General features: G+C 46.6%; 1 protein-coding gene across 4 annotated transcripts in view; it reads right to left on the bottom strand.

Annotated features, from left to right (window-relative positions):
• Positions 1-23813, bottom strand: part of LOC123592900 (stimulated by retinoic acid gene 6 protein-like) — a 63582-nt gene that overhangs the window by 38731 nt on the left and 1038 nt on the right. The window contains exons 1-2 of one of the 4 annotated variants that reach the window (XM_045468333.1): positions 14722-15053; positions 8997-9133 (exon numbers count right to left, since the gene is read on the bottom strand). Coding sequence is in view for 2 of the 4 variants with exons in the window: in XM_045468332.1 (XP_045324288.1) it covers positions 14722-14741 (20 nt within the window). In the remaining 2 variants the exon portion in view is untranslated. Of the gene's footprint in view, positions 1-8996; positions 9134-14721; positions 15056-23813 lie in introns of those variants that run through there. The other 3 variants (XM_045468332.1, XM_045468334.1, XM_045468335.1) reach the window with 3 other exon arrangements.

Below are 23813 nucleotides of genomic sequence, written 5' to 3'. Positions count from 1 at the left end.
AGAGAGAGAGGGAGACATAGAATCTGAAGCAGGCTTCAAAGTTGGACACTCAACTGACTGAGCCACCCAGGCGCCAGAAACAAAAAGACTTCTATTTTATTCAGAAGTACTTTGATCAATCACATGATCATGTACTATGCAACCAGTATCAATTTGAGAAGAACATTGACTCTGTGCCTAGTAAACTCTGTTCTTGCTGCTCAGACTCCAATACACCCTGTCTACGTGCTCACCGGGACCCGCAGACCTGTGCTGACTCTGTCTCCCACCCCTGCAGCACGTCGGCCATCTCCCAGGCCCCATTCCCCTGCCAGCTCCTGCCTTTCCCTCAGAAGTCTCAGGGAAGACCACTCCCCTGGGGAACCCGTGAGCAGGGTACACCCCCACGCCGGAGCTCTTTTAAAACCCCAGTATTCCCCAGTTATGTCTAACCATAGGTCTGAAAGACCCTAGAAGCAGTGGAGAAGGTGCAGGAACTCAGGCCATCAGAAATGTGATAGAACTGTAAAGCTCACACTTCTGCTTTTAGGAAGGTACACTGAGAACATGCATCAGTCTCCCCATCCTATATGAAACCCTCAAAATGATAAAGATGTTATTTTTTAATTGTTTTAAGTTTATTTATTTTGAGAGAGAGAGAGAAAACACATGAGTGGGGAGAGGCAGAGAGAGAGAGGGAGAGAGAGAATCCCAAGAAGGCTCCATACTGCCAGCACAGAGCCTGATGCGGGGCTCGAACCCATGAACCATGAGATCATGATCTCAGCTGAAATCAATAGTCAGAAGCCCAAATGACTGGGCCACCCAGGTGCCCCAAGATGTAATTTTTTTTTTAAAAAAGAAAGAAAACAGAGATTTTGAAAGCAAGAAGGGTGTCTATCAGGGGCACAGAAACTATGAGAAGACCCGAATGATGGAGAGCAACTGGGACTAAAACAAAGAGAAAAAGAGTGAGTCAGTGAGGCCACAGACTGTGGGGTCACACAACGAAAGGTTCTACACTCACAGTGTAACAGGACAGGGTTGTCAGCAGCCCACGGAATGATGAACTGGGGTCTCACAGAGACCCAACTGTCTTCCCACCCCTGCTGACCAGTCAGAGGCAATGGGTGTTGTCCCCAAGAGTAGTGTATATGGGTAAGAGGTGGGGGGGCAGTGCTCTGGATCACAGATGGTCCTGCAAGGGACCAGAAGCTTCAGCTTCCAGACAGCCCCTGAGGCACCCCACCTAGCGGTACCACCTCCATCCCACTGCCCTGACAGCAGCCTTAGGACTAGCCACCCTCCACAAAGCAGGTACCCCAGTGGCCAGCTCAGTCACAAAGATGAGCACACAATCAAGAGCCATCAAACATTTGAGGAAAGATAACACCACAAAAGGGAGTCAAAAATTCAAGAAAGAGGAACTTACCCCTGAGGAGATGAAGTTAATATGGAACCTCTCTGAGGTCATTGCTACAGGAAATCCTGTAGAAGCATAAATCTAGGAGCGCCTGGGTGGCTCAGTTGGTTAAGATGGGACCCTTGATTTCGGCTCAGGTCATGATTCCAATATCATGGGATCGAGCCCTGTATTGGGCTCTGCGTTGAGTGTGGAGCCTGCTTGAGATTCTCTCTCTCTCTCTCTCTCTCTCTCTCTCCTTTGCCTCTCTCTCCCACTTGTGCTCTCTCTCTCTCTCAAAATTAATTAAAATTAAAAAAAAATTTTAAAAAGAAGCATAAATCTAGGAGGAAATAGAGGGGTGCAAAAAGCAATAGCAGGCAAAAAAAAAAAAAAAAAATCCCTGAGCACAGGATTCTAAGTAAATATACATTTAAATAAATATATATCTTTAAACATAGATAACATTCTTAGACACACAAGGACTCAAAAGACCTTCTCTGGAAAAAAACAATGGAGGAAACTCTCAAGAAATAAGAAAGAGGACTCTACAACCGAAGCTGGAAGCATCGCAATCCCAGACTTCAAGATGTATTACAAAGCTGTAATCATCAAGACAGTATGGTACTGGCACAAAAAGAGACACTCAGATCAATGGAACAGAATAGAGATGCCAGAATGGACCCACAAACGTATGGCCAACTAATCTTTAACAAAGCAGGAAAGAATATCCAATGGAACAAAGACAATCTCTTCAGCAAATGGTGCTGGAAAAACTGGACAGCGACATGCATAAGAATGAATCTGAACCACTTTCTTACACCATACACAAAAATAAACTCAAAATGGATGAAAGACCTCAATGTAAGACAGGAAGCCATCAAAATGCTCAAAGAGAAAGCAGGCAAAAAACCTCTTTGACCTCGGCCAAAGCAACTTCTTACTCAACACGTCTCTGGAGGCAAGGGAAAAAAAAGCAAAAATGAACTACTGGGACCTTGTCAAAATAAAAAGCTTCTGCACAGCAAAGAAAACAATCAGCAAAACTAAAAGGCGACTGACAGAATGGGAGAAGATATTTGCAAATGACATATAAGATAAAGGGCTAGTATCCAAAATCTATAAAGAACTTACCAAACTCAACACCCAAAAAAAAAAATAATCCAGTGAAGAAATGGGCAAAAGACATGAATAGACACTTTTGCAAAGAAGACATCCAGATGGCCAACCGACACATGAAAAAATGCTCAACATCACTCATCATCACGGAAATACAGATCAAAACCACAATGAGATACCACCTCACACCTGTCAGAATGGCTAACATTAACAACTCAGGCAACAACAGATGTTGGTGAGGATGAGGAGAAAGAGGATCTCTTTTGCACTGCTGGTGAGAATGCAAACTGGTACAGCCACCCTGGAAAACAGTATGGCAGTTCCTCAAAAAACTAAAAATAGAACTACCCTACGACCCAGCAATTGCACTATGAGGTATTTATCCAAGAGATACAGGTGTGCTGTTTCGAAGGGACACATGCACCCCAATGTTTATAGCAGCACTATCAACAATAGCCAAATTATGGAAAGAGCCCAAATGTCCATCGACAGATGAATGAATAAAGAAGATGTGGTATATATATACAATGGGGTATTACTCAGCAATCAAAAAGAATGAAATCTTACCGTTTGCAACTATGTGGATGGAACTGGAGGGTATTATGCTAAATAAAATTAGTCAGAAAAAGACAAAGATACGACCTCACTCATGTGAGGAATTTAAGATACAAAACAGATGAACATAAGGGAAGGGAAGCAAATATAATATAAAAACGGGGGGGGGGGACAAAACATAAGACTCTTAAATATAGAGAACAGAGGGTTGCTAGAGGGGCTGTGGGAGGGGGGGATGGACTAAATGGGTAAGGGGCTTAAGGAATCTACTCCTGAAATCATTGTTGCACCATATGCTAACTAACTTGGATGTACGTTTAAAAAATTAATTAATTAATTAATCTTTAAAAAAGAAAGAAAGAAAGAGGAGTCTAGGAAGAAGAAGGACTTAAAGGCAACAGCCAACACAAAAATGAGTAAAATATCGTGTTAAATATCTAGGTAAGTAGTTATTGTGAAACAAAATGTGTGAAATGCCAATTTGGAGGTAAAGTCCCATGGGGGAAGGGGCGAGCTGAGGCCAGGTGTGGATGCAGAGAGAACAGCAGGATCACATTCTCCTGTTTAGCAGGATGATGGAGAAACCTGTTTTCTCTTTCTGGGCTTTATAAGAAAAATGCAGTTCTAGGTAAGTATGTTAAAAGTACACAGGGAATTGCCGGAAGAATACAAATACAGTGTAAAACGTACATTAAAGAGTTATCTATGAGAAAAAGAAAATTCAATCGCTCCAACAAACTACAGGAAGAGAAAAAAATAAAATTGAGACTAGAAGAGAAACACCACAAGAACAAAGATGTCCAAAGAATAGTAAGCCTCTAACAAAGAAGAGATAACAAATGCGTGATAAGTTCTTAAAACTGCAACTAGTAATAACAGTAGAAATTAAGATAAAGTGTTGTCTTATCTATTAAATTGAGAATTATTGAAAATACTACCTAGCATTACTGAAGATTAAAACAAGTTAGTATCCATTTCCTGGTAGTAGGAGTATAAACTGGTATAAACATTCTGAGGATTAATTTTGCGACATATACGTGAAGAACTTTCAAAATATGGCAATTCCACATTAAGGAATCCTACTTCTGAAAAATATAAGCTAGGGAAATACTCAGAGAGGTGCCTAAAGATATGTACTAGAATGCCCAGATTCTTGCTCTCTTTCTCTCTCTATCCCTCACTCTGTCAATCTCTCTCTTGTGTGTGTATAATGTTTGAAATGTAATATACGCTCATTGTAAAACACTCAAAATGTCTACCAATGTATAAAGTAGTAAATAAAAGTCCCTTCTCCTTCCATAACTATGCGTGTTTATAACCTCTATAATTTTAAGCAAAAATGGGATCTGACTAAACTTGATTTCTTCATTCAATCAAGGAAAGAAAATGCGTTTACTAAAGAAAGGAAATCTCTGTGTGGGTATAACAGGTCCGTCAGACTCCTCTGGATGGGTGACTGCCTGTGCAGAGTCACCGCCTGGTCTGCGTCCTGCTGGCAGGGGTGGAGAGTGGGCAGCAGCTGGGAACAGGTGAGCTCCAGGAGGGTGGACAGTGCTGCCCTCTAAGGGGCCCCAGCTGCATAGTCTGAAACCCCTGGGCTGCATTTCCTCTCCAGCAGCCACTGCAGTGAGCATATGAAACATACTGCAGTCAACCCAAGTTCAAAAGCCACTGAGGCCCCTTCCCTGGTCTTTACTACTCATGCTGCTTCCTGGTGGGTCCAGGGCTGGTGGGGCAGGAATGCTGAAGGGTGGACAACACCTACAGGGCAGCCCCAAGACAAAACCCCCAAACGCAGAAGATCTGCTTTCCACGGATGATGCCTTGGAAAGGTGTTTATGATATACCATAAAGTGAAAGAAAATTCTTTCTTGATCCCAAGTTGTGAAGAGTGGTCATCTCTGGGTAGTGGCATTTGAGGTCATTCGACTGACTTTTTACGATTTTTTCTGAATTGCAGTACACAGAGATATGCGGCTTGACAGCTGTGTCCGTCTATTGCAGAGCTTAGAACAGTGCCTGGCACAAAGTAGAGGCAATAAACACATGCTGAATGAATGAACAGGTCGCTCTGTAATCAGGGAAAGACTAAAGGTAGTTCCTAAGCTATAAAACACCATTCTGAGGTAAAGAAGGGTGTGAAATCAGCATAAAGTGAAAACATGTATGGTTTGGGGTGGTACAAATTACAAATCTTTCATTAGTTAAAACATTCCTTTTTGAAAAATGTTTATTTTTGAGAGAGAGAGAGGGCGCACGAGCTAGTGGGGGAGGGGCAGAGAGAGAAGAAGACAGAGAATCCGAAGCAGGCTGTCTGTGCTGATAGCAGAGAGCCTTACATGAGGCTCCAACTCACGAGCTACGAGATTATGACCTGAGCTAAAGTCAGACGCTTAACCAACTGAGACACCCAGGTGCCCTTCATTAATTAAAAAACTACTTAATTAATAAAATGCTGTGATGGCCAATCTGAGGTGTGCTATACAGCTGGTGCATCTAGATGACGGGTCATCTGAATTCCCAGCTCCTGTCTCCAACACCCCCTACTGATCCCCTGCCTGTGGCGGGGAGGGGTCTCTGCCCCACAGTCCTTTTGCTTCCTTTGGCCCCAACATTATCCTTCCATAGTAGTAAGTTAAACATATGATAACAGCTTTCCTTGATGGATGTCACTTTAATATGTGTCACTGTGGCCTAGGAATTCTGCCATTTTAGATTATCTAATCCTTGCACGAATCTCGTGAGGCTGGTTGTGTTATCTCCTTTGTAAAACAAGGAACTGAAGCCAGGAGAGGTTTCACACGCCACAGACTCATCTCTGATTCCTAAGGTCAGCCCAGCGCCTGGCACGGAGAGGCTCAGGAATGTCTGCTGAGAGGCAGGCAAACCCTAAGAGACTCTTTAATACAGGGAACAAACTGAGGGTTGATGGAGGGAGGTGGGTGGGGGATGGGCTAACTGGGTGACGGGCATTAAGGAAGACATTTATTGGGATGAGCGCTGGGTGTTATATGTAAGTGTTGAATCACTAAATTCTACTTCTGAAGCCAATACTACACTATAAGTTAACTAACTTGAACTTAAATTAAAAAAAAAACACACACACATTCAGGGGCACCTGGGTGGCTCAGTCAGTTGAGTGCCCAACTTCAGCTCAGGTCATGATCTCACTATTCGTGAGTTCGAGCCTCACATTGGGCTCTGTGCTGACAGCTCAGAGCCTGGAGCCTGCTTCAGATTCTGTGTCTCCCTCTCTCTCGGCCCCTCCCCTGCTCATGCTCTGTCTCTCTCTGTCTCTCAATAATAAATAAACATTAAAAAAAATTTTTTTAAAAACATTCCAAGGGAACTTCCCTGAGGAAACTGAGGCCCAGAGAGGGCCAGTGAGCAGAAAAAGTCAGGACGCCCAGGACTATTTCAGGTGAAACTCAGTGAGTTCAGGCACCTTGTGGGCAGGCAGCTGCAGGACCTTGGTGCTCAGCACAGAGAAGGATTAGGGAAGGAGGAAGAGGTGTGTGTGGATGTATGTTGCATGTGTTTATGTGTGTGTGGGTGCCTGCCTGTCCTTGTGACACCTCCAGCAATGCAGTAGTCTGTGTGTTGGGCTGTCCGCTCCTGGGCCACCCTGACCCACCTGTGGGAATCCCATCAATCCCCTGGTGCACAGCCTCCTTGCCATCCTGCCTGAGAGTTCCAGGCAGATGTAATAGTGTGCTCAGGCTGGCTTGAATCACCTTATCAGGAATTTCGCAGGCCCATTGTGAAACACCAGCGCTGTTAAAAACTAAATTATATAAACTTATAATTAAATAAGTTCTGCTAAAAAGAAAGGTAGCAAAGATTCAAAACCCATCACTTTCTAATGATGATACTATTATCTATGCTCCTGAAGTTATTTACATCTCTTGCATGTGTGTGATGGAAACTATGTTATGGCGTGCTACTGAGTTATCTCTTTCCACACCCATATTCAGCGACTTCATGTATGCACCTTGAAACTGGCCACAGCGGGAATATTTACACCATGCAAATAGGCCAGACACTACAAATCAGGGCTTGCTTTATTGTTTTGTAGACTGTCTATAAAGTGACAGAGAAGGGGCACCTGGGTGGCTCAGTCGGTTAAGCGTCTGACTCTTGGTTTCCACACAGGTCGTGATCTCACAGTTCGTGAATTCGAGCCCCGCATCAGGCTCTGTGCTGACGGTGCAGATCTTGCTTGGGATTCTCTCTCTCCCTCTCTGTCTCTGCCCCCCACCCTGCGTGCACTCTCCTTCTCTCTCCAAAATAAATAAACATTTTAAAAAAGTGACAGAGAAAACGTTAATAATGCAGATTACATTTAAACCTATGTTTGTAGCTATTACACTGTGAATAACAGGAAAAAAAAATTGAAGAAATATTCTCCCAGAATTCAAAAACTCTTATCCTATCTAGGAAATAGTTTCTGTCGATTGATGAATGAGGGAAGTTTTGACCTAACCCTTGCCTTCATTGTTTCACATTTGTCTTACTCATTAGTGTAAATAAAAATATCAAATAACATTCATGTTGAAACTATGCTCATTCATCAACTACAGGTTGGCTCTAGATAAAAGAGTTGAGTAAAAATCGATGAAAGCATTCCGCAAGAATTAATTGATTCTGTGGAACCTGTAATAAAGAGCATTGTATATTTCATCACCTGTGAGTTGTGTGATACATCCATTTTATCAGTATAATTTATATTAAATATATGTATGTATTTTTCTCAGACAGCCAGTTGTTACACATTCCCTGGCACACTGCTGGGCAGATGTGGCCCTGGCTCTGGGCACAGACAAAAATAAGGAGGCTGTTCAAGTTTGTAAACTGGTCTGAATATAAACTAAGCTTTGGGAGAAAGGTAAGTTTAGAGGAAAAAACACAGGACAGAGCCAGTGCTCCAACCAACCCTCTTCTCCCATGCTCTGCAAAATGAGGAGTTTGGCCCCGTTCAGTGTTTTTAAGTTTTCTGACTACGAGTCATAGCTGTGGTCAAGTACACACTATAGCCATGACCCAGTTCATGTGTGTGCGTGTACACACAGCCGTGCACAAACATGCAGAACAAATTTTCGTAACACAATACCCTTCATATCCTCTACTATTTTTAATCTGATTCAATTCTATTCATTTTGTTCTGGTCCATTCCATTTTGTAAAGTGCTGGTCATAACCGTTAAATTAATTTTACAGCCCACTAATGGTTGTCCATCAGCCGTTTGAAACCCTGACCATGAGGTGATTGCCGGGGCCGGGGCGCACCATCCCCGAAGGCCTCTGACTCACTGCACCTTCTGCAAGTATTTGTCCTTGTACGGAGGGGTTCCCAAACACCAGGCCTTGCTCTGACGTGTAACAGCAGGTGAGGTCATCTGGAAACTCTTTAGCCCTTATCACCTGCCCTTCGGGGTGTTGCACCAGCCTCCTGCCCTGGCTCGTCTCCCTGGTGCCAGAGTCCGTCCCTCCAGCCTCTTTGGGAAGGACCCCCCACCCCCACTCCTTAGCCTCATCGCTCTCTGGCACTCATCACTTCCTGCTGCAGGGGCCTTCTTCAGGCCTCGGCGTTCACTTTTAGCCTGGGCTGTTCCAAAGCAAGGAGCATTTCACTCAGCTTTAAACTCCAACCATCTTCCACTCCAGCCCTACCCCCAGCTTCTGCCTTGGGACAGGTACATACATAACAAATCCAAGTAGGTGCCGAATGAATGAATGAATGAATGAAAAGAAGGAAAAGAAGAAAGGAAGGAAGGAAGGAAGGAAGGAAGGAAGGAAGGAAGGAAGGAAGGAAGGGGGAGGAGGGGAGGGAGACTGAGAAACCGGCAGTGCTGGGTGCGGTGGACACGCGTATGGCACAGCTGCCTCCTGTCCACCCCTGAGATAGAACATTCATCCACTCAGTCAGGATCACAGACACCCACCTGGTCACCTAGAAGCTCTGGAATCCAGCCCCTTCAGATGCTTGAATGCCTTTTAGGACGTTCCCCAGCCCCACACCCACACTCGGGAAGCACTTCCAGGGGTAGGAATCCTCTCCAACCCTTCCATCTCACGGGGCCTAGAGGAAAAGCACAGGGAGCCAGGCAGACCTGAGAGCGAGCCCAGCCCCCTCCCCCCACCCCCCAGCAGCCGTGTGATGGTGGGTGAGCCATGCCTTCTCTGGGCCTTACTCTCCTCCTCCTGAAAGTGGATCTAATGCCTCCTTTCCAGGCTGCCTGATTATCAGACACAGTGAGAGTCAAGTGCTCGCCTCATGCTCAATGAGAACTGGTCTTCTTTTCCATCCCCTTCCCACTTCTGCACAGCTCTGACCAAAGATAAGGGATTTGCCTTATGTTGGGCTGAAAAGGAACTCTCCCAGGCTCCATTTCTACCTCCTCAGATCCCAGACCCTGTCTGCTCCTCTGTCCCTGGAGAGTCTGCTGCCAGCCCTTCCCAATCCAGTGCATGGCACGGGCAGCCAGCCTGGCCCCCCGCGAGGCACCGGGGTGTCGGGGACTCTTCTGCCCTTGGCCCCTGACCCTGCAGTGAGCTGAATCGAAGTCCTTCACCTGGTTAACCAGTAGCCATGGCAGCTGCCCACGCCTGACCCCATGACCCGTCTCCCATTTCCATGCTGCTGGCAGGGTGACCCAAAGCACAGAACCTTTGCCCAGAATAGCCCCGCCACCCTCCAGACCCACCTGCTTCTGAGACCCTCATGTAAGAGGACTGGCCGGGAACAACTGCCTCCAGGCCACCTGGCTCTGCTGCTGAGCGCCTTGGCTCCTTAGGCTCAGAGGGCCTGCGGGTCTCAGTCTGGCCACTTGTGAATGGAGAAGGCTGAACGGCTTGGGACACAGCCCACTGTCATAGCAGCCAGGCCACTGCTTAGAAGTGTCTTTTCCTGGGTCTGTGTCCCCACTGGATGGGGAGCTCCCTGGGGACGGAGACCCTTCTCATGCATCTCCGCATGCCCAGCTCCTGGCCCAGCGTGCGGCACCAGTAGGTGCTCACTAACGTTCCCTAAGTGGGTAGAGGGACAGATAATATTTCTCAAGGGCCCACTGTGCCCCAAGCTATGCTTTAGGGGCTACACATTTATTAACTAACTTCATCCTCCTGACAGTCCTGTGACAGAGGTACTATTATCAGCCCATTTCACAGATAAGAAAACTGAGGCAGTGAATGATCAGGAAGCTCACCCAAGCCTACTCAGCTAATAAGTGGAGGAGCCAGCAGGACTTGAACCCTAGCAATGTGGACCCTCACATAGGTACTTTCTGACTCACATTCTGGGACCTCTCAATGTAATTTTCCACTCCTGTGGCCAGGGTAATGTGGATTCTGTCAGATGAAGACAAGAGGCTCATGAGGGCTTGTGAAGAGTTGACTTTGTGTGCGGGTCAGTCATTTGTGCACAGCTTCTAGAATTGCATGGGGGAAAGCAAACTTCCTTTCAAAACTGAAATCCATGATGAGATGCTGGGTTGCCTGGAAGAGGGGGTGCCCCTGAAACAAGACTGGCCATGGAATTTGGCAATGGGAATATGTACATGGGTTTACTATACTAGTCCCTCTTCCTTTGTATAAATATACATACTTCCAATTTTAAAACTTTAAACTGTTTAAATAAAATAAAATTAAGCCCATGACTATCATAAAACCCACACAGGCAGCCACCTTGCCAACAGATCTCTTGTTTTCTTCCCAGCCCCACAACCCCACTTCAGGCCTGCCTCTGACAGCCTTTCCAGAAAGTTCTATGTGTCTTCTCTGTGATTCCCTCTTACTCCTCGATGCTTTGTCTCTGTTACTTTCTGTGACTCTCTGGGAATCAGGAGAAATACATACACATCCTGTTTTTATTCCATTTTTTTCCCCCAGGGCTATCTCCTCTGTGTGTCCAAATCCATTTCCTTCTCTTTGGCCTTGACTGTGCCCGTTCATTTTGACCTTGTTGTACCACCAGAAATGGTCACCTTAGGTCAGAAACCTCCTTTTGAGGGCATGTATGGGGTGTTTTCATGCTCAAGTGAGACCTCAGATCTGTCTGGAGGGAAGAGCCTGGGATTTGGAATCAAATAACTTGCAACCTGGGGTGAATCATTTGTCCTTCTGAAGCCTCAGTTGCTTGTCTGTGGAATGGGTGGAATTCCATCACTTCCCTGTATTATTTAAAGAATGGGTATGGGGGTGCCTGGGTGGCTCAGTCAGTTAAGCGTCCGACTCTTGATTTCGGCTCAGGTCATGATCTCATGGTTCATGGGATCAAGCCCTGCCATAGGGCTCTCACTGACAGTGCAGAGCCTGCTTGGGATTTTCTCTCCCTCTATCTCTCTCTGCCCCTCTCTGACTCATGTGCACACACAAGCACTCCCTCTCTCTCTCAAGATAAACTTTAAAGAAAAATTTTTTAAAAGAATGGGTATGAAAGGTGCCTTGTTAACTGAGGCCTGCATCCCCCTTCCCTGCAGCTGCTTCTCCCAGATGCTGTTCCACAAGCTAGAGGCAGATTTCAAGCAGCAGCCTGGCCCCCAGGGGAGCCGGGGGGCACTCTCCTGGGGTAGCACCAGCATTATTGAGAGACACAGAAGCCATTGTACAAAAAAGCTGGACACCCTGGCTGGGTGCCCCAGGTCCACCAGTGTCTCAGAGAGACAGAATCAGCTTGGCCAGGTTGGGAACAGAGCTCTCTACTGGGGCATGAGCCATGGGATGGTCCCCTGTGCCAAGCTATGGGCACCATGGGGAAGATTGGGGCTTTACGGTCCACACAGCGTTCTCATCCCCGAGGTCTTGCTGGATCCTTAGAGAGCGAGGTTCAGAAACAGGCTGTCACTTGTCCATGAGGGGACTCAAACACAGATACTAACGTGAAGCTGTGAGGATCAGAGATGAGGTATTAATTGGTCTTTTGTGTCTTTATTCCATTTTCTCCCATGACCCCCCTGTTTGTCCCTCTGTGTCCAGGTCTCTGCTTCCTCTCCTCTGCTTTCACCTCGCCCGTTCATTTTGAGCTTACTGCAAAGCTAGGAATGGTCAGCGTGGCTGGGCACCCTGCTTCAGACGGTGAGTAGGGGGGGGGGGTGTTGCACCCATGTCTGAGAAGTTCAGAGAGAGTTGCCACAAAAAAATGTATGGCTGAGGAAGATAAAAGCCCCTTTTTGTACTCCCTACTCTATTAAACGTCCAATAAAGCAACGCTCATTTTCATTTCTTCTCCCTTAATAAAATAACAGTAATATTAGGTACCGTTTATTGAAGGTTCATCCCGTGCTAGGCATGGGGCTACGATTTTATAGTTATTATCTCACTTAACCCTTTCACAGCCTGTGCAGCAAGGACTATTATTCCCACTTCATGGATGGGAAAACTGAGGCTTTGGAGAGGTGAAGTAAATACCCATAGTCACTCAGCTTGCAAGTGGCAGAGCTGGAATTTGAAACCTTCATATATTTTCTACACAGGAAACAGACTCACACATTAAAATTACATGAAGACATTGATAAAGGTTCTGTGTCTGGGGTCCTCAGAGAAGACAGTGACCCCCTACTCTTCACTGGGCAGACAAATCTGGACGATGTGCTCAGGCCTGAGCCCTGCCCTGTAAGAAGAGCCGGACAAGCCAGCCTGGGATCCGGGGAGATGACCATGATAAAGAGGCGGTCCTGGGAGGAGTGCATGGAGGCCGTGGAGGGCATGGGGCTGATTTTGAAAGAATGTCCGGGGCCCAGAGGGTACCGGGCCCATGGGGTGGGCCACATTCTCGGGGTCCAGCTCAGACTTTTATTCTGAGTCCAGACCATATAGCCAATTGCCTGCCTCCTGGTCATCTTGTTTGGGATGTCCCGTGGCACTCCAGTCTAACATGTCCCAACTGAACAGTCCTGCCAATCTGTTCCTCCTTGGGGAACCTCATGTCAGGAATGGCACCACTGTCCACCCATTAGGCCAAGCCAGAGACGCAGAGGCACGCTCTCCAACACACCCCCAGATCAAGCCCTGTCAGGTAGACCCTCCAGTCCCTGCTGAATCCAGACATGTCTCCGTCCCCAAAGCCACCACCACAGTCTAGGCTCCCCTCACCCTCACCTGGACTTCAGGGTCAAATCCCTGCCACGTCCCATACCTCCCGCACTGCCCCCTCATCTCTCCTCCACCCTGTGACCAGAGTGACCTTCCTGAAGTCCACATCCAGCCACACACCCCTGCTCCCTCTTAGCCCTTCCCTCCCAGCCCAAGGAGCCCAGCTGGAATGAGGGGAGAAAGAGACCAGTGCCCTCAGGCTTCCTAATTCGTGTCCCCCAGCACCTAGCTGACTCTCCTTTCCGTCCACCTGTCCTTCAGGCCACCCTCTGGTCTATTTCCTGTCCCATGTCCTTCTCCACCCACTGCCCTCACGCTTTGTCCCTCCTTCCCTGTGCCCAGGACTCCAGGTACAGGTATGCCCCACTTTTCAAAAGTTTACATTATGCCACTTTGCTTTTATAAATGACATACACTACTACTTGTTTTCACTAACTGAAAGAAATCCAAAGAGGATTTTCCCCTTTATGAGAAAAGGCCAAAAGCAAAAATAGTGTTCGGCGTTTGTTTTGCAGCGAGCCATTATAGAAGCAGCAGGCACCCCATAGGGAGATGGGTCCCACCAAGCTCCTTCCCCAGGGAGCACACTCAGCATCTCCATCAAGCCGCCAGAGCTTTGAACTGTCTGTGAGCACTGGTACTTCATCTCCATCTATTTTTGTGCACCTGTTGGCAAGATGTGTCCGAAGGCAACAGAAAAGCCTAAGAGAGGTTATTTTTGGGGTCTGGGAATGCTCAAAAATGTTTCCACGTAATGGCTTGATAGCATTCTGGCTCATGAAAGGTTTCATAGGAAGGAAGCTCTACCCGCAGACAGTGGGGAAACCCTCATCTGCTTTCCCAAGGGACTCCCATTAGACAGTCTAGACTCCGTCTGTCTTTCCATGATGCCTCTTCTGTCTCTCACCCTCCATGGCATCCCTAGACGATCTGACCAGACACACGACGACACCAGAAAGTGACAGTTCTACTTTCTGTCATATTTTGGGCTAGTCTTTTCAGGTCTTTTAAGATTTAAGTAAGATTAAAAAAATTTTTTTAATTAAATATTTAAGTTTCAGTGTTTGGCTGGAGACAAGTTTCAATGTGAGAATTCTTAATTCCTGGCATTTGTACAGGACTTCACAGACCTCAAATCCTTTCACATTCTTTTTTCACATGATCTTCACAAAGCTGGGGTTATTACACTTAATTTATAGGTGAGGAAACTGAGGTTTTCAGATTTCCCAGAAACTACAGAGCCAGGATTCCAACTCAGGTCTTTCAACACCATATCTGGGCTCTTCCCATTCTACTCTGGCTCCAAACTGAAGATAAACAGAAACCTGTTCATTGACCCAGGAACCCATCCATGGTTTCTTCCCACATATATAAACCTAACAAAACCTATAAACCAACTATAACCACATATATACAACCCACATATATAAACCTAACTAAACCTATAAACTAACTAAACCTATGCCTTTCTCCCAGCTTCCATGAATCACCGACATCAAAGAAGACAGTTGCCATGAACATGTGGTTGTCCTGTGTGACTTGTGTGTCCTGTGTGTCCCGTGTGACCTGATAACTCACCTGGAGTTTGCAGAAATCATCTTGGTGGGAAAGCACTGCCTGTGGTCCCAGTGAGCAATCTCCTTCTCTGGATTGTTCTTTGAGCTTCTCTGGCCTCTTGGTTATTGACTGCTTCTGATATTCTGGTGTTCTGCCCAGTTCTCTTCACAGCACCCAAAAACCTCAGAGAAAAGGCAAACATCCAGTCAAATATTTACCAGAGAAATGGAAGCAGGCAGGCAGCCTTCTTCCTTGTTTCAGAACATAACTGGTTATTTTTCTGCCCTTCCTCCTCTTCTCCTGCAAAGCAGGAACATCCCTCCTATTTCCTCTCTCCTGGACACTTGCTATCTCTTTTAGCCCCCTCGTGTGGGCAGTGGGCCCCCTGAGCTATCAGAACTTTGCCCAGCAGCAAAAGCCTCTTTGGCTAGCTATAAAAATTATGACAGGTAATAAAGTAGGACTCTGCCTCAAGGCAATAAAGTGGGAAACTAGGACCACGGGCTTCAAGATTCTCCTTGGAAACAAGGTCACCCATTGCTGGGAGAAGAGGCTGGAGACAAGTTCAAAACTGAACCCCACCCATGCAACAGAACCAGCTAGCTGTCCACCAGGATTCCTGTTCCCTTTTCATAACGTGAGGCTGCTGCTTGGAAGCATCTGTCCAGCCAGGGCCACACTCCCCAGGCTCCAGCATCTAGGAACAGACATGGGACTAAGGCTCACCAATGGAATGTGAGCAGAGATGATAGGAGTTACTTCTGGGCCAAAGCAAGTGTGTCTTTACTACCTTCTCCATCTGCTGGTTTTGGACTCAAACACCCTAAAGCAATGGGATGGAAGGAGCCTGGGTTCCTGAGTCACTATGTAGAGGAATCTGGCCTCTGCACCGACTGTCCTCTCACACACTGGTCCGTGAGCAAGAAATGAAGTTCTACTGCAAATAAGCCAGCAAGCGTGGGCTTATTCATTATAGCAAATGTTGCCCTAGCTGATGGGGCACAGAATATGGAGGGCTTGTAAGCATCATGGGGTCCAAGTCCTTTATTTGAAGGGCAAGCAAACTAAGGCTTAGGAGGGGAAGTGTACTCACGGGATTGGCCAAGCCTCAGAAAGCCTGCCATGCCCGCAGAGCTGTGCCAAGGGCATGAGCAGACGCCCTGGTGCCACAGGACTCTGCCCCAGGGCACTGCCCACCGGACCAGGTGCCGGGCCCAAGAGCAGCCTGTCATAAACTATGTCAACCTATTATCTGTGATGGACACTCTGCCCAGCAGACCATCTGTCTTGGGAGGCTGACCTTGAGACACAGAGCAAGAGTTAAGCACTTGTCAGCGGGACCAAGAACCAAATAACACACACAGAGATGCAGGAATATAAGGCGTGGCTGCATCCTGATCGGGGCAGAGCATGCCTCTTGCTGCTGAGGATGAATTAAGATTTCCCAGTTACCACAATGGCCATGGATTCTCAATGGCCACACTGTTCCCGAATGGTCTTCCAGGCCAAACGGGAACTAGACCCCAGATGTCCCCGTCTGTCAGTTCACCACACCCATCAGCTCCTAGGCCAGGTAATGGCCCCACCACACTCTCATCCCCCATAGGTTTTCTGTGGCTCCTCCCCTGGTCTCGCTCCATTCATTCTGCCTCCCAGTGGTTCTCACCCATCCCTTCACCTCTGTGTGGGAGGGCTGGCTTCCTCCTTTCCCTTCCGCCTGCTCGGAGGAGGTGGTGTTTGGGATGGTGCATCCACAATGCAGAAGGAGCCTGGGGCTCTGCATCAACACTAGAAGACAAGGACCTTCCTCACCCTTGCCAAGCGCCCTCCCATGGCCTGCACTCCTGCCCCTGGCATTCCAAACCTTCCAAGGAGTTGCTTCAACCTGCTTTTCCAGCCTGATCTCCACTAGTTTCCTGCACACATTACACTTTTTGTGAGTTGCCAATCTGTCACTAAACACAGCCTTTCACACTTCTCTGGATCTTTCAGAAGGAACAGAGTCCACTCAAGTTGCCTTTAGCCAGCTGGGTTTCCTAATACTCCCCCACAGGGGTTTGGGACCCAACCTGGGAATGAGCTAGAAACTGAAGCCACTCTTGGGAACGGTCCCTCCACGCCCGTGGCTGAGGGGTCTTTCTCGTCTCTCTCTCTCTCTTCCTTTTGGCATTTTTGCTTCAATCTCTTTTATGGTTCAGCACCTTTGCTTTTTTATGGTTTCTGCTCTCTTGTGGCTTCAACTCACCACTGCTGACTACCCCCCTCCTTTGCAGGGTCCCCCAGTTCTAACCGATAACAGAAAAGCTCTGCCCCAGTTTCTCTTTATCCCCAAGTAGGTCACAGGCCAGTCTATGTTCTTCTGTCTTTGGTTCAGTCTCATAGCCCTTTCTTACTTTGCTAAGGGCTGCCGTAAAAAATACCACCACACAGTGGGGCTTACCCAACAGAAATTTATTCTTTCACAGTTCTGGAAGCTAGGTGTCCAAGATCAAGGTATCAGCAAGTTTGGTTTCTACTGAGGCCTCTCAGTTTGGCTTGCAGAGTGCTGCCTTCTCACTGTCCTCACGTGGCCTCTCCCCTGTACCTGTGTGTCCCTGGTGTCTCTCTCTCTGTGTGTCTTAATCTCCTCTTCTTAGGATGACACAAATCAGATTGGATTTGGCCCATCCTAATGGCCTCACTTTAATTTTAACTACTTCTTTAGAAGTTCCAATCTTCAAACACACCCTAAAATGCTGGGGTTAGGGCTTCAACATGTGAATTGGAGGGGCGGACATAATTCAGTCCATAACACCCCTGGTCTGATCACCTATGGTAGAGTGGGAGAGGATCATGCAGGGAGCAAACAGACACCACAACTGACAAGCTCAGGCCATATGTGTTTGATCTCTTCACTCCTACATGGACCACCTTCTCCCCCTCCTGCTTATCACCAGTGTTTTTGTTCAGTAAGTCCTAGTTCAAGCATAATATCTGTCACCAAGTGTCTCCTGGTCACTATGGTGTAATCTTCCTCTTCTTGATGTGGTCTACATCTCTTTCATGGCACATATGGAGGCCTTCTTTATTTGCTATGTAACACATATTTACGGAGAAGCACTCAGCTGCAGGGATTCTGAGTGCGAACTTTGGGGCCAGCTCCGTTGTGTCCTAGCTGGATAATTCTGACCAAGCTACTGTTAACCTCTCTGATCTTCAGTTTAATCTGAGATAAGGTATTCATGCTGCATGGTCATATGAAGTTGAAATGGGTTAATTCACATAAAGCGTTTAGGAGGGTGAGTGACACATATTAAGCACTCAATGAACCTCAGCCACCTGGGGACACCTACTCTCTGCTGGGTACTGACTGGGACACAGAGTATACAGTCACATCACAGGTCACTGTGTCTGAGTCTCAGCTCCCCTCATAGATCATAGTGGCTTTAAAGCCATGACTAGATCTGGTTCAATGCATCTGGGATACAGGTGAGGCCTTGTAAATGCTTATTCTCAAAATTGAAAAAAATGAAAGGAAAATGAAAATGTCAGAGACGTATGAGGATCGGTTCCAACATAACTCTGTTATTGGGTGTCCAGAAACAAAGAAACACTGGAAATGTGTTTCCTCGAAAACAAGACCCTCTCCTTCCCTGGAAGAAGCAGTTCTTGGTGCATTCATGCCACATGGTTCAGACAAAAGAATTGCAAAGTGAGCTCCTTCCAGACACAAGGAGATGCTATCTCTTCCGGGAGAGCCCATCTTCCAGGTGCTTCCTGGCTCCAGTATCTGGGCTTCAAATGACTATTTTAAATTCTTGGATTATAATAGTGGTTTCCCTCAATTCTACAATCCTCTCGTTACACTATTAAGGAAGGGTCATTACTGAATTGCCACCAACTGCCCTGGGGAGGCTGGGAAGGCAGCCACTTTAAAGTGGGAGAAAGGCTAAAACACTTGTTTTAAAATGCTCAAGTTCAGCAAAATATCATCCATAGTAATAGGGACCTGTTTCTAAGGAATTACGATGCTCCAGACATGACCCCTTTGAACCTGGACACAACCCTGTATGATAGATTTAATTTACCCTCCCTCACTTTTTTTCATTTTAGTGTTGAATCTAAATAAAGAACTTGACGTCTATTTGTAGAACATTTCAACATCTGATTTCCCTCTACTGTTCTAACTTATGCAACTTTTCTAAATATTGCTTCTTCTATCCAATGCACATCAACACACATCTATCCCTTTTGAAGTTTGACGGCATTTGGATACTTCTGCTGAGTTCATCCAGGTTATCGATAAAAACCCTGAATAGAATAGAGCCCTATAGTACTCCACTAGAGACCTCTTCCCAGGAGCTATGTAATGGTGCTGTGGTTGGCAGAGAGCAAGGAAAGAACCCAGGTTAGGCAGACTTACTATCTTGCAACCATGTATTTAGCAGGGTTCAGAGTTCTGGTGACATGACAGAAGGGAATCCAGCAGCACCTCACAAAGGCCATGCTTATTTCCTGAGCATTGGGAGCTTATCACAGAACAGCCTCTATTTATTCCAAAGACATATGGCCAGCTTAATTATTAAATTTAGAAACAGAAGAACCCAGATATCCAGATGATCTAGTGCAATTTCTTCATTAAGTAACAATGATGACTTTTGGGAGCGGGTATGACCCCCGACTAGGGACAATTTTTCTCACTTTGAAAAAGAATGAAATGAAATTTATAGTCTGATCCTGTCTCTTCTCTGTCACAAATAAGCCTGGCTCCCCCTGCTGGTAGAATAAAGACAAACTCCTTAACTGGGCATTCAGTGACCTTTGTGACTTTGGCCTGTATCTTCCTGGACTAGACTCAACTCTCGGTAAGTCCACAGGATATCTGGACTGACCTCACAGGCACCATCCGCCAACCCTGCCCTCACCCATTCATTCATGTCACAATATTTACGAAGTACCTGTGTGCCAAGAAGTATGCCAGTCTCTGAGGATAGGTGCTCTAGGGACATACCTTGGGCCCTCTTCCCATGTTGGCCAAGATCTTGGCTCAAGAACAGTGTCCTCCCTGAGGAAGGTTTTGGTGCTTTGCAACTGATCACAGATGGAATGCAGACAATGAAATTATTGCACAAGAAGGCACACTGGGTCAAGGTGCTGGGCTGGGGCTGCACAGGAACAGCCCGGAGCAGCAGACCGACCCTGCAAAGGCTATTTCCATAGCACCAGGAGAGGGACCCATTTTAACTGAAGGCAAACCACGTACTGGAAAAGGAGTTCTGGGCCAGGACACCCAGAGACCTGGGTCCTCGCCCCAGCTCTGCTCTGGTTCTGCAGGGTTCTGTAACTTTGAGTAAGTTTCTTCCCATCCTGTGCTTCAGTAACACCCCTCTGTAAAGTGAGGATGTCAGAGGTGGTCTCTAAAGACCCTTTCTCCCTACTTGACCCAGCTCAGATATCACCTCTGTGAAGCCTTCCCTGATCTCCCTCAAGAACCCCATTGCTTCAGGGAGGGAGACTCATACCTCTGAGCACACAATGATTATCTGTATCCATTTCTGTTCTCTCCTCCTAACCGAGAGTGCTTTATCTCAGCACGTTGGTTCATTTGAATTATTAGGAAGTATAGAGGGAACTAATGAATGAGGAATGTTATTGCTAGGTCTGTAATCCCTGCATTGTCCACCAGGTGGCAATGTGCACAGGTGGCCACAACACAAACCTTGCGTTTGGTAGAAGCTCTGGGAAAAGATGCTGAAGAGAACAGAGAACCAGAGAGGACTCTCCTCAAAGACTTATCCTCTGATTGTTCAGTGTGTATTTCCTATCCCTTTTCACCCCACACCTTTAAAGGGTCAGTCTGTCAGACAGCAACACAGGCCTGAGCTACTGGCCTGGATTCCATGTTTCCAAGCTTCTCAGCTGGCTGAGACAGGACAGTGATCTGGCCCTCACTGACCTTCCTGGCCTCTGCACTCTCCATAGCACCGCAGCTGGGCTGAGACTTCTCCTCGTTCCTGGCTGTGCCATGTTCTCTCTGGTCTTCAAGCTTTCAGCCACACAGCTTTCCCTCTCTCTAGACAACGTTTACTGGCTCCTCAAGGATCAGTTTAGGGAACATGTTTTCCAGAAGGTGGACTCTTTTCCCCAAGCACTTTTCTGAACTAGCGTTTATTTATTGCCTCCAATCTGCCTTCCTGAGGCCACCTTCTTGAGCACACAGCACCTGGCTTACTCATCTACCCCGCCCCCCACCCCAGTACCCCGCACAGGCCTGGCAAGCAGTAGCAGGCCCTCTGAGAGATTGTTGAATGAAAATGAATCAGTGAATCTACAAATTAGGGATGTGATGCAGCAGGATGAACAGAGAACCATCTCCCCTGCAACAGGAAGACATTTGAGAAGAGAATAAGAAAAAAACAACTACAGTTGACCCTTGAACAGCGTGGAGGGGTTAGGGGCACTGACCATCTGCAGAGTTGAAAACCTGCATAGTTTGGGAGTTTGACTCCCTGAAACTTAACTACTAATAGCCTACTGTTGATCAGAAGCCTTACCAATAACATGGTCAACTAACACATATTCAATATGCCATGAATTGACATATAAAATTATGTCATTGAATACTGTATTCTTACAATAAAGTAAGCTAGAGAAAAGAAAATGTTATTAAGAAAACCACAAGGAAAATACATTTACAGCACTATACTATAAAAAATCTGCATACAAGTGGATCTGCACGGTCCAAATCCATGTTGCTCAAGGGTCAACTGTACATTTCTATGTTGACACTGGCTCCAGAAGAGACCAAATGCTCCTTAGCACAATAATGACATACTATTACTTTGAAAGGAGCAGAGCTAAGGGCATGTTAAAAGGAGACAAATGCTTTCCTCAAGTGAGACTAGACTGTGCTGTCTTCTAAGAAAATGAATCCTCCCTGTGGCAAGGTGACTCCTCCTTCAATTATTTATGAGGAAGCTCATAGCAGCTGCTAACTCTCCAGGTGAAAAGGTAAAGTTCAAGGGGCTTTCACCTGGCCCTGCCTCTTATAATAGCCCTGACTCCATGTGTCACAGAACTCATGTGGAGATTCTGCCAGTTGCCAATGCGTCTCTTCTACGCAGGACCTGGGAAGTAACCACAGGGGGGTTCACTGTGATTTGAATGTGGGCCCTGAGTGAGGCAATGCCCCTTCCTTTCACTATGGGCTACAGGGAGCCACTCTAGTAAATGGACAGATATCCTTCTAGTTAGGCCTTAGGGAGGATTTATAGAATTTGAATAGCATCCTTCTGCAAGGATACCTGACCTCTTCTACATTAGGTCTGAAAACTGGATAAGACACCCTGGTGATTCAAATCAGCTTTTGGACACCAGTTTTCCTATTGTGTGCAGCAAGTAACATTTTAGGAGGATGTCCACTCTTTCTTTCCTAGGGACACTGTGACAACCAGACACTGCCAAAGATCCCTGTGAGTCAAAACAAGGATGTCACCTCATCCTACTGGCCATCATGGTAGCTGCACCCTGCTATGTCTTTGGCAGTTAAATGCTGCCACTTGGCTTCTGCTCCTCTGCAATCCCACCATCCCTAGGGGACATCTCAAGGGTGGCATCTCTCAATCATATATGCCAACAGAGGAGAGCACACACCGAGCTTTTCAAGGATACCAGAACTCCCCTTGTTAATGAACTTCCCAATGTCATAGGGGAGATGTCCTCTGGAGCCCCTTGGGGAATGTAGTGGGTGGTTGTGCAGGGTGTCCGTAATTCATTTATTTCAAGATCTTCCCTAAGCCTTTTTTATTTCTTCCTTTACAACACACTAGGGAAGTACTGGTATCTCAACTTAACTGATTACACATCATCATTAAGCCTCAGTTTCATTTAAGCAGCTAAGTAAACTATACAGTCACCCCCAGCTACACCAACCAAAACACTGAACCCAGAACACCTGCATCAACTCAATCAAGAGTTATATTCTGTCCTCTTTGGTCTTTCACCCTTAGAATCCATTCCTGCACATACTCCCCAACTTGCTGCAATGTAATTTAGCAAAATCCTGACATTTTTGTGGTATAAACGCTCTATCTTTTCAGATTAGACTTTGTATTTGCCCTGCTCAAGCATGTGGAACTCCGATGCCAGTCGAGAGTCTAGTGGCCACAAGAGGCAGGTGGGGTAAGTCTTTTTGTGTGTGCGTGTGTGTGTGTTTATTTTTGAGACAGAGAGAGAGAGAAAGAGAGCGCATGAGTGGGGAAGGGACAGAGAGAGAAGACACAGAACTAGAAGCAGGTTCCAGGCTCCGCACTGTCAGCACAGAGCCCAATGCAGGGCTAGAACTCACAAACTGTGAGATCCTGACCTGAGCTAAAGTCGACGCTTAACCAACTGAGCCACCCGAGCACCCCAGGTGGGGTAGGCCTTGAAGAGAAAGGGTATGCCTTGCAAGGTAACAGCCCTGGGTAACTTCATCACAGGGTCCTTAACCAAGGGAAAGTGAATCTTCTCAGACACAATTGGCAAACTGCTTCCACTGGCAGAAAAAAAAAGGGGGGGGGGCTTAGAATAACTCAAAGGCTCAAGATTCTCAACTTCATCTGTTTCATTTGAATCCACCCAGCTATCCCCATTCAAGGCCAGTACCTGCAAACAGTTGTTGTATTAATTTTTCTAGGTGTTATAGTTATGTACAGCAGGAGGGCAAATCCTCTATCATATCTTGGCTGCTCAGCATGTAAATTTCCATCTTTAAAGAGCTCCACATCTGGCTATGCTCCCTCTTACACAGTATCAAATTGAAATCTGTTCCTCTATAACCCCCTCTCCCATGCATGAAAACCCACCCCTCTCTCTGCTCTGGAATGGCCCACCAGGGGCTTGGAGGCAGGGATTTTGTTTTCTCTCAGCCTGGAAGAGGGCCTTCTATGAATGGCTTGACTGTTACACTTGACAAGTCTATGGCCCATTTGTGGAGAAATCTCTGCTGACCCTAACTCCTCTCCTTAGCTCCTCAGACTGGGACATTCACACCCACTTCAGCAGCTTCTGAGGATGCATGCATCCCCCCCTAAGTGCAGTATGAGCTAGCCTCCCCTGTGTGCCAGCTGTGAGCAGAGAAGGTAGAAATTCAC

Source organism: Leopardus geoffroyi, chromosome D4 (genome assembly GCF_018350155.1).
Source record: "Leopardus geoffroyi isolate Oge1 chromosome D4, O.geoffroyi_Oge1_pat1.0, whole genome shotgun sequence".
NCBI lineage: Eukaryota > Metazoa > Chordata > Mammalia > Carnivora > Felidae > Leopardus > Leopardus geoffroyi.
This window is presented reverse-complemented; position numbering and strand designations above follow the sequence as displayed.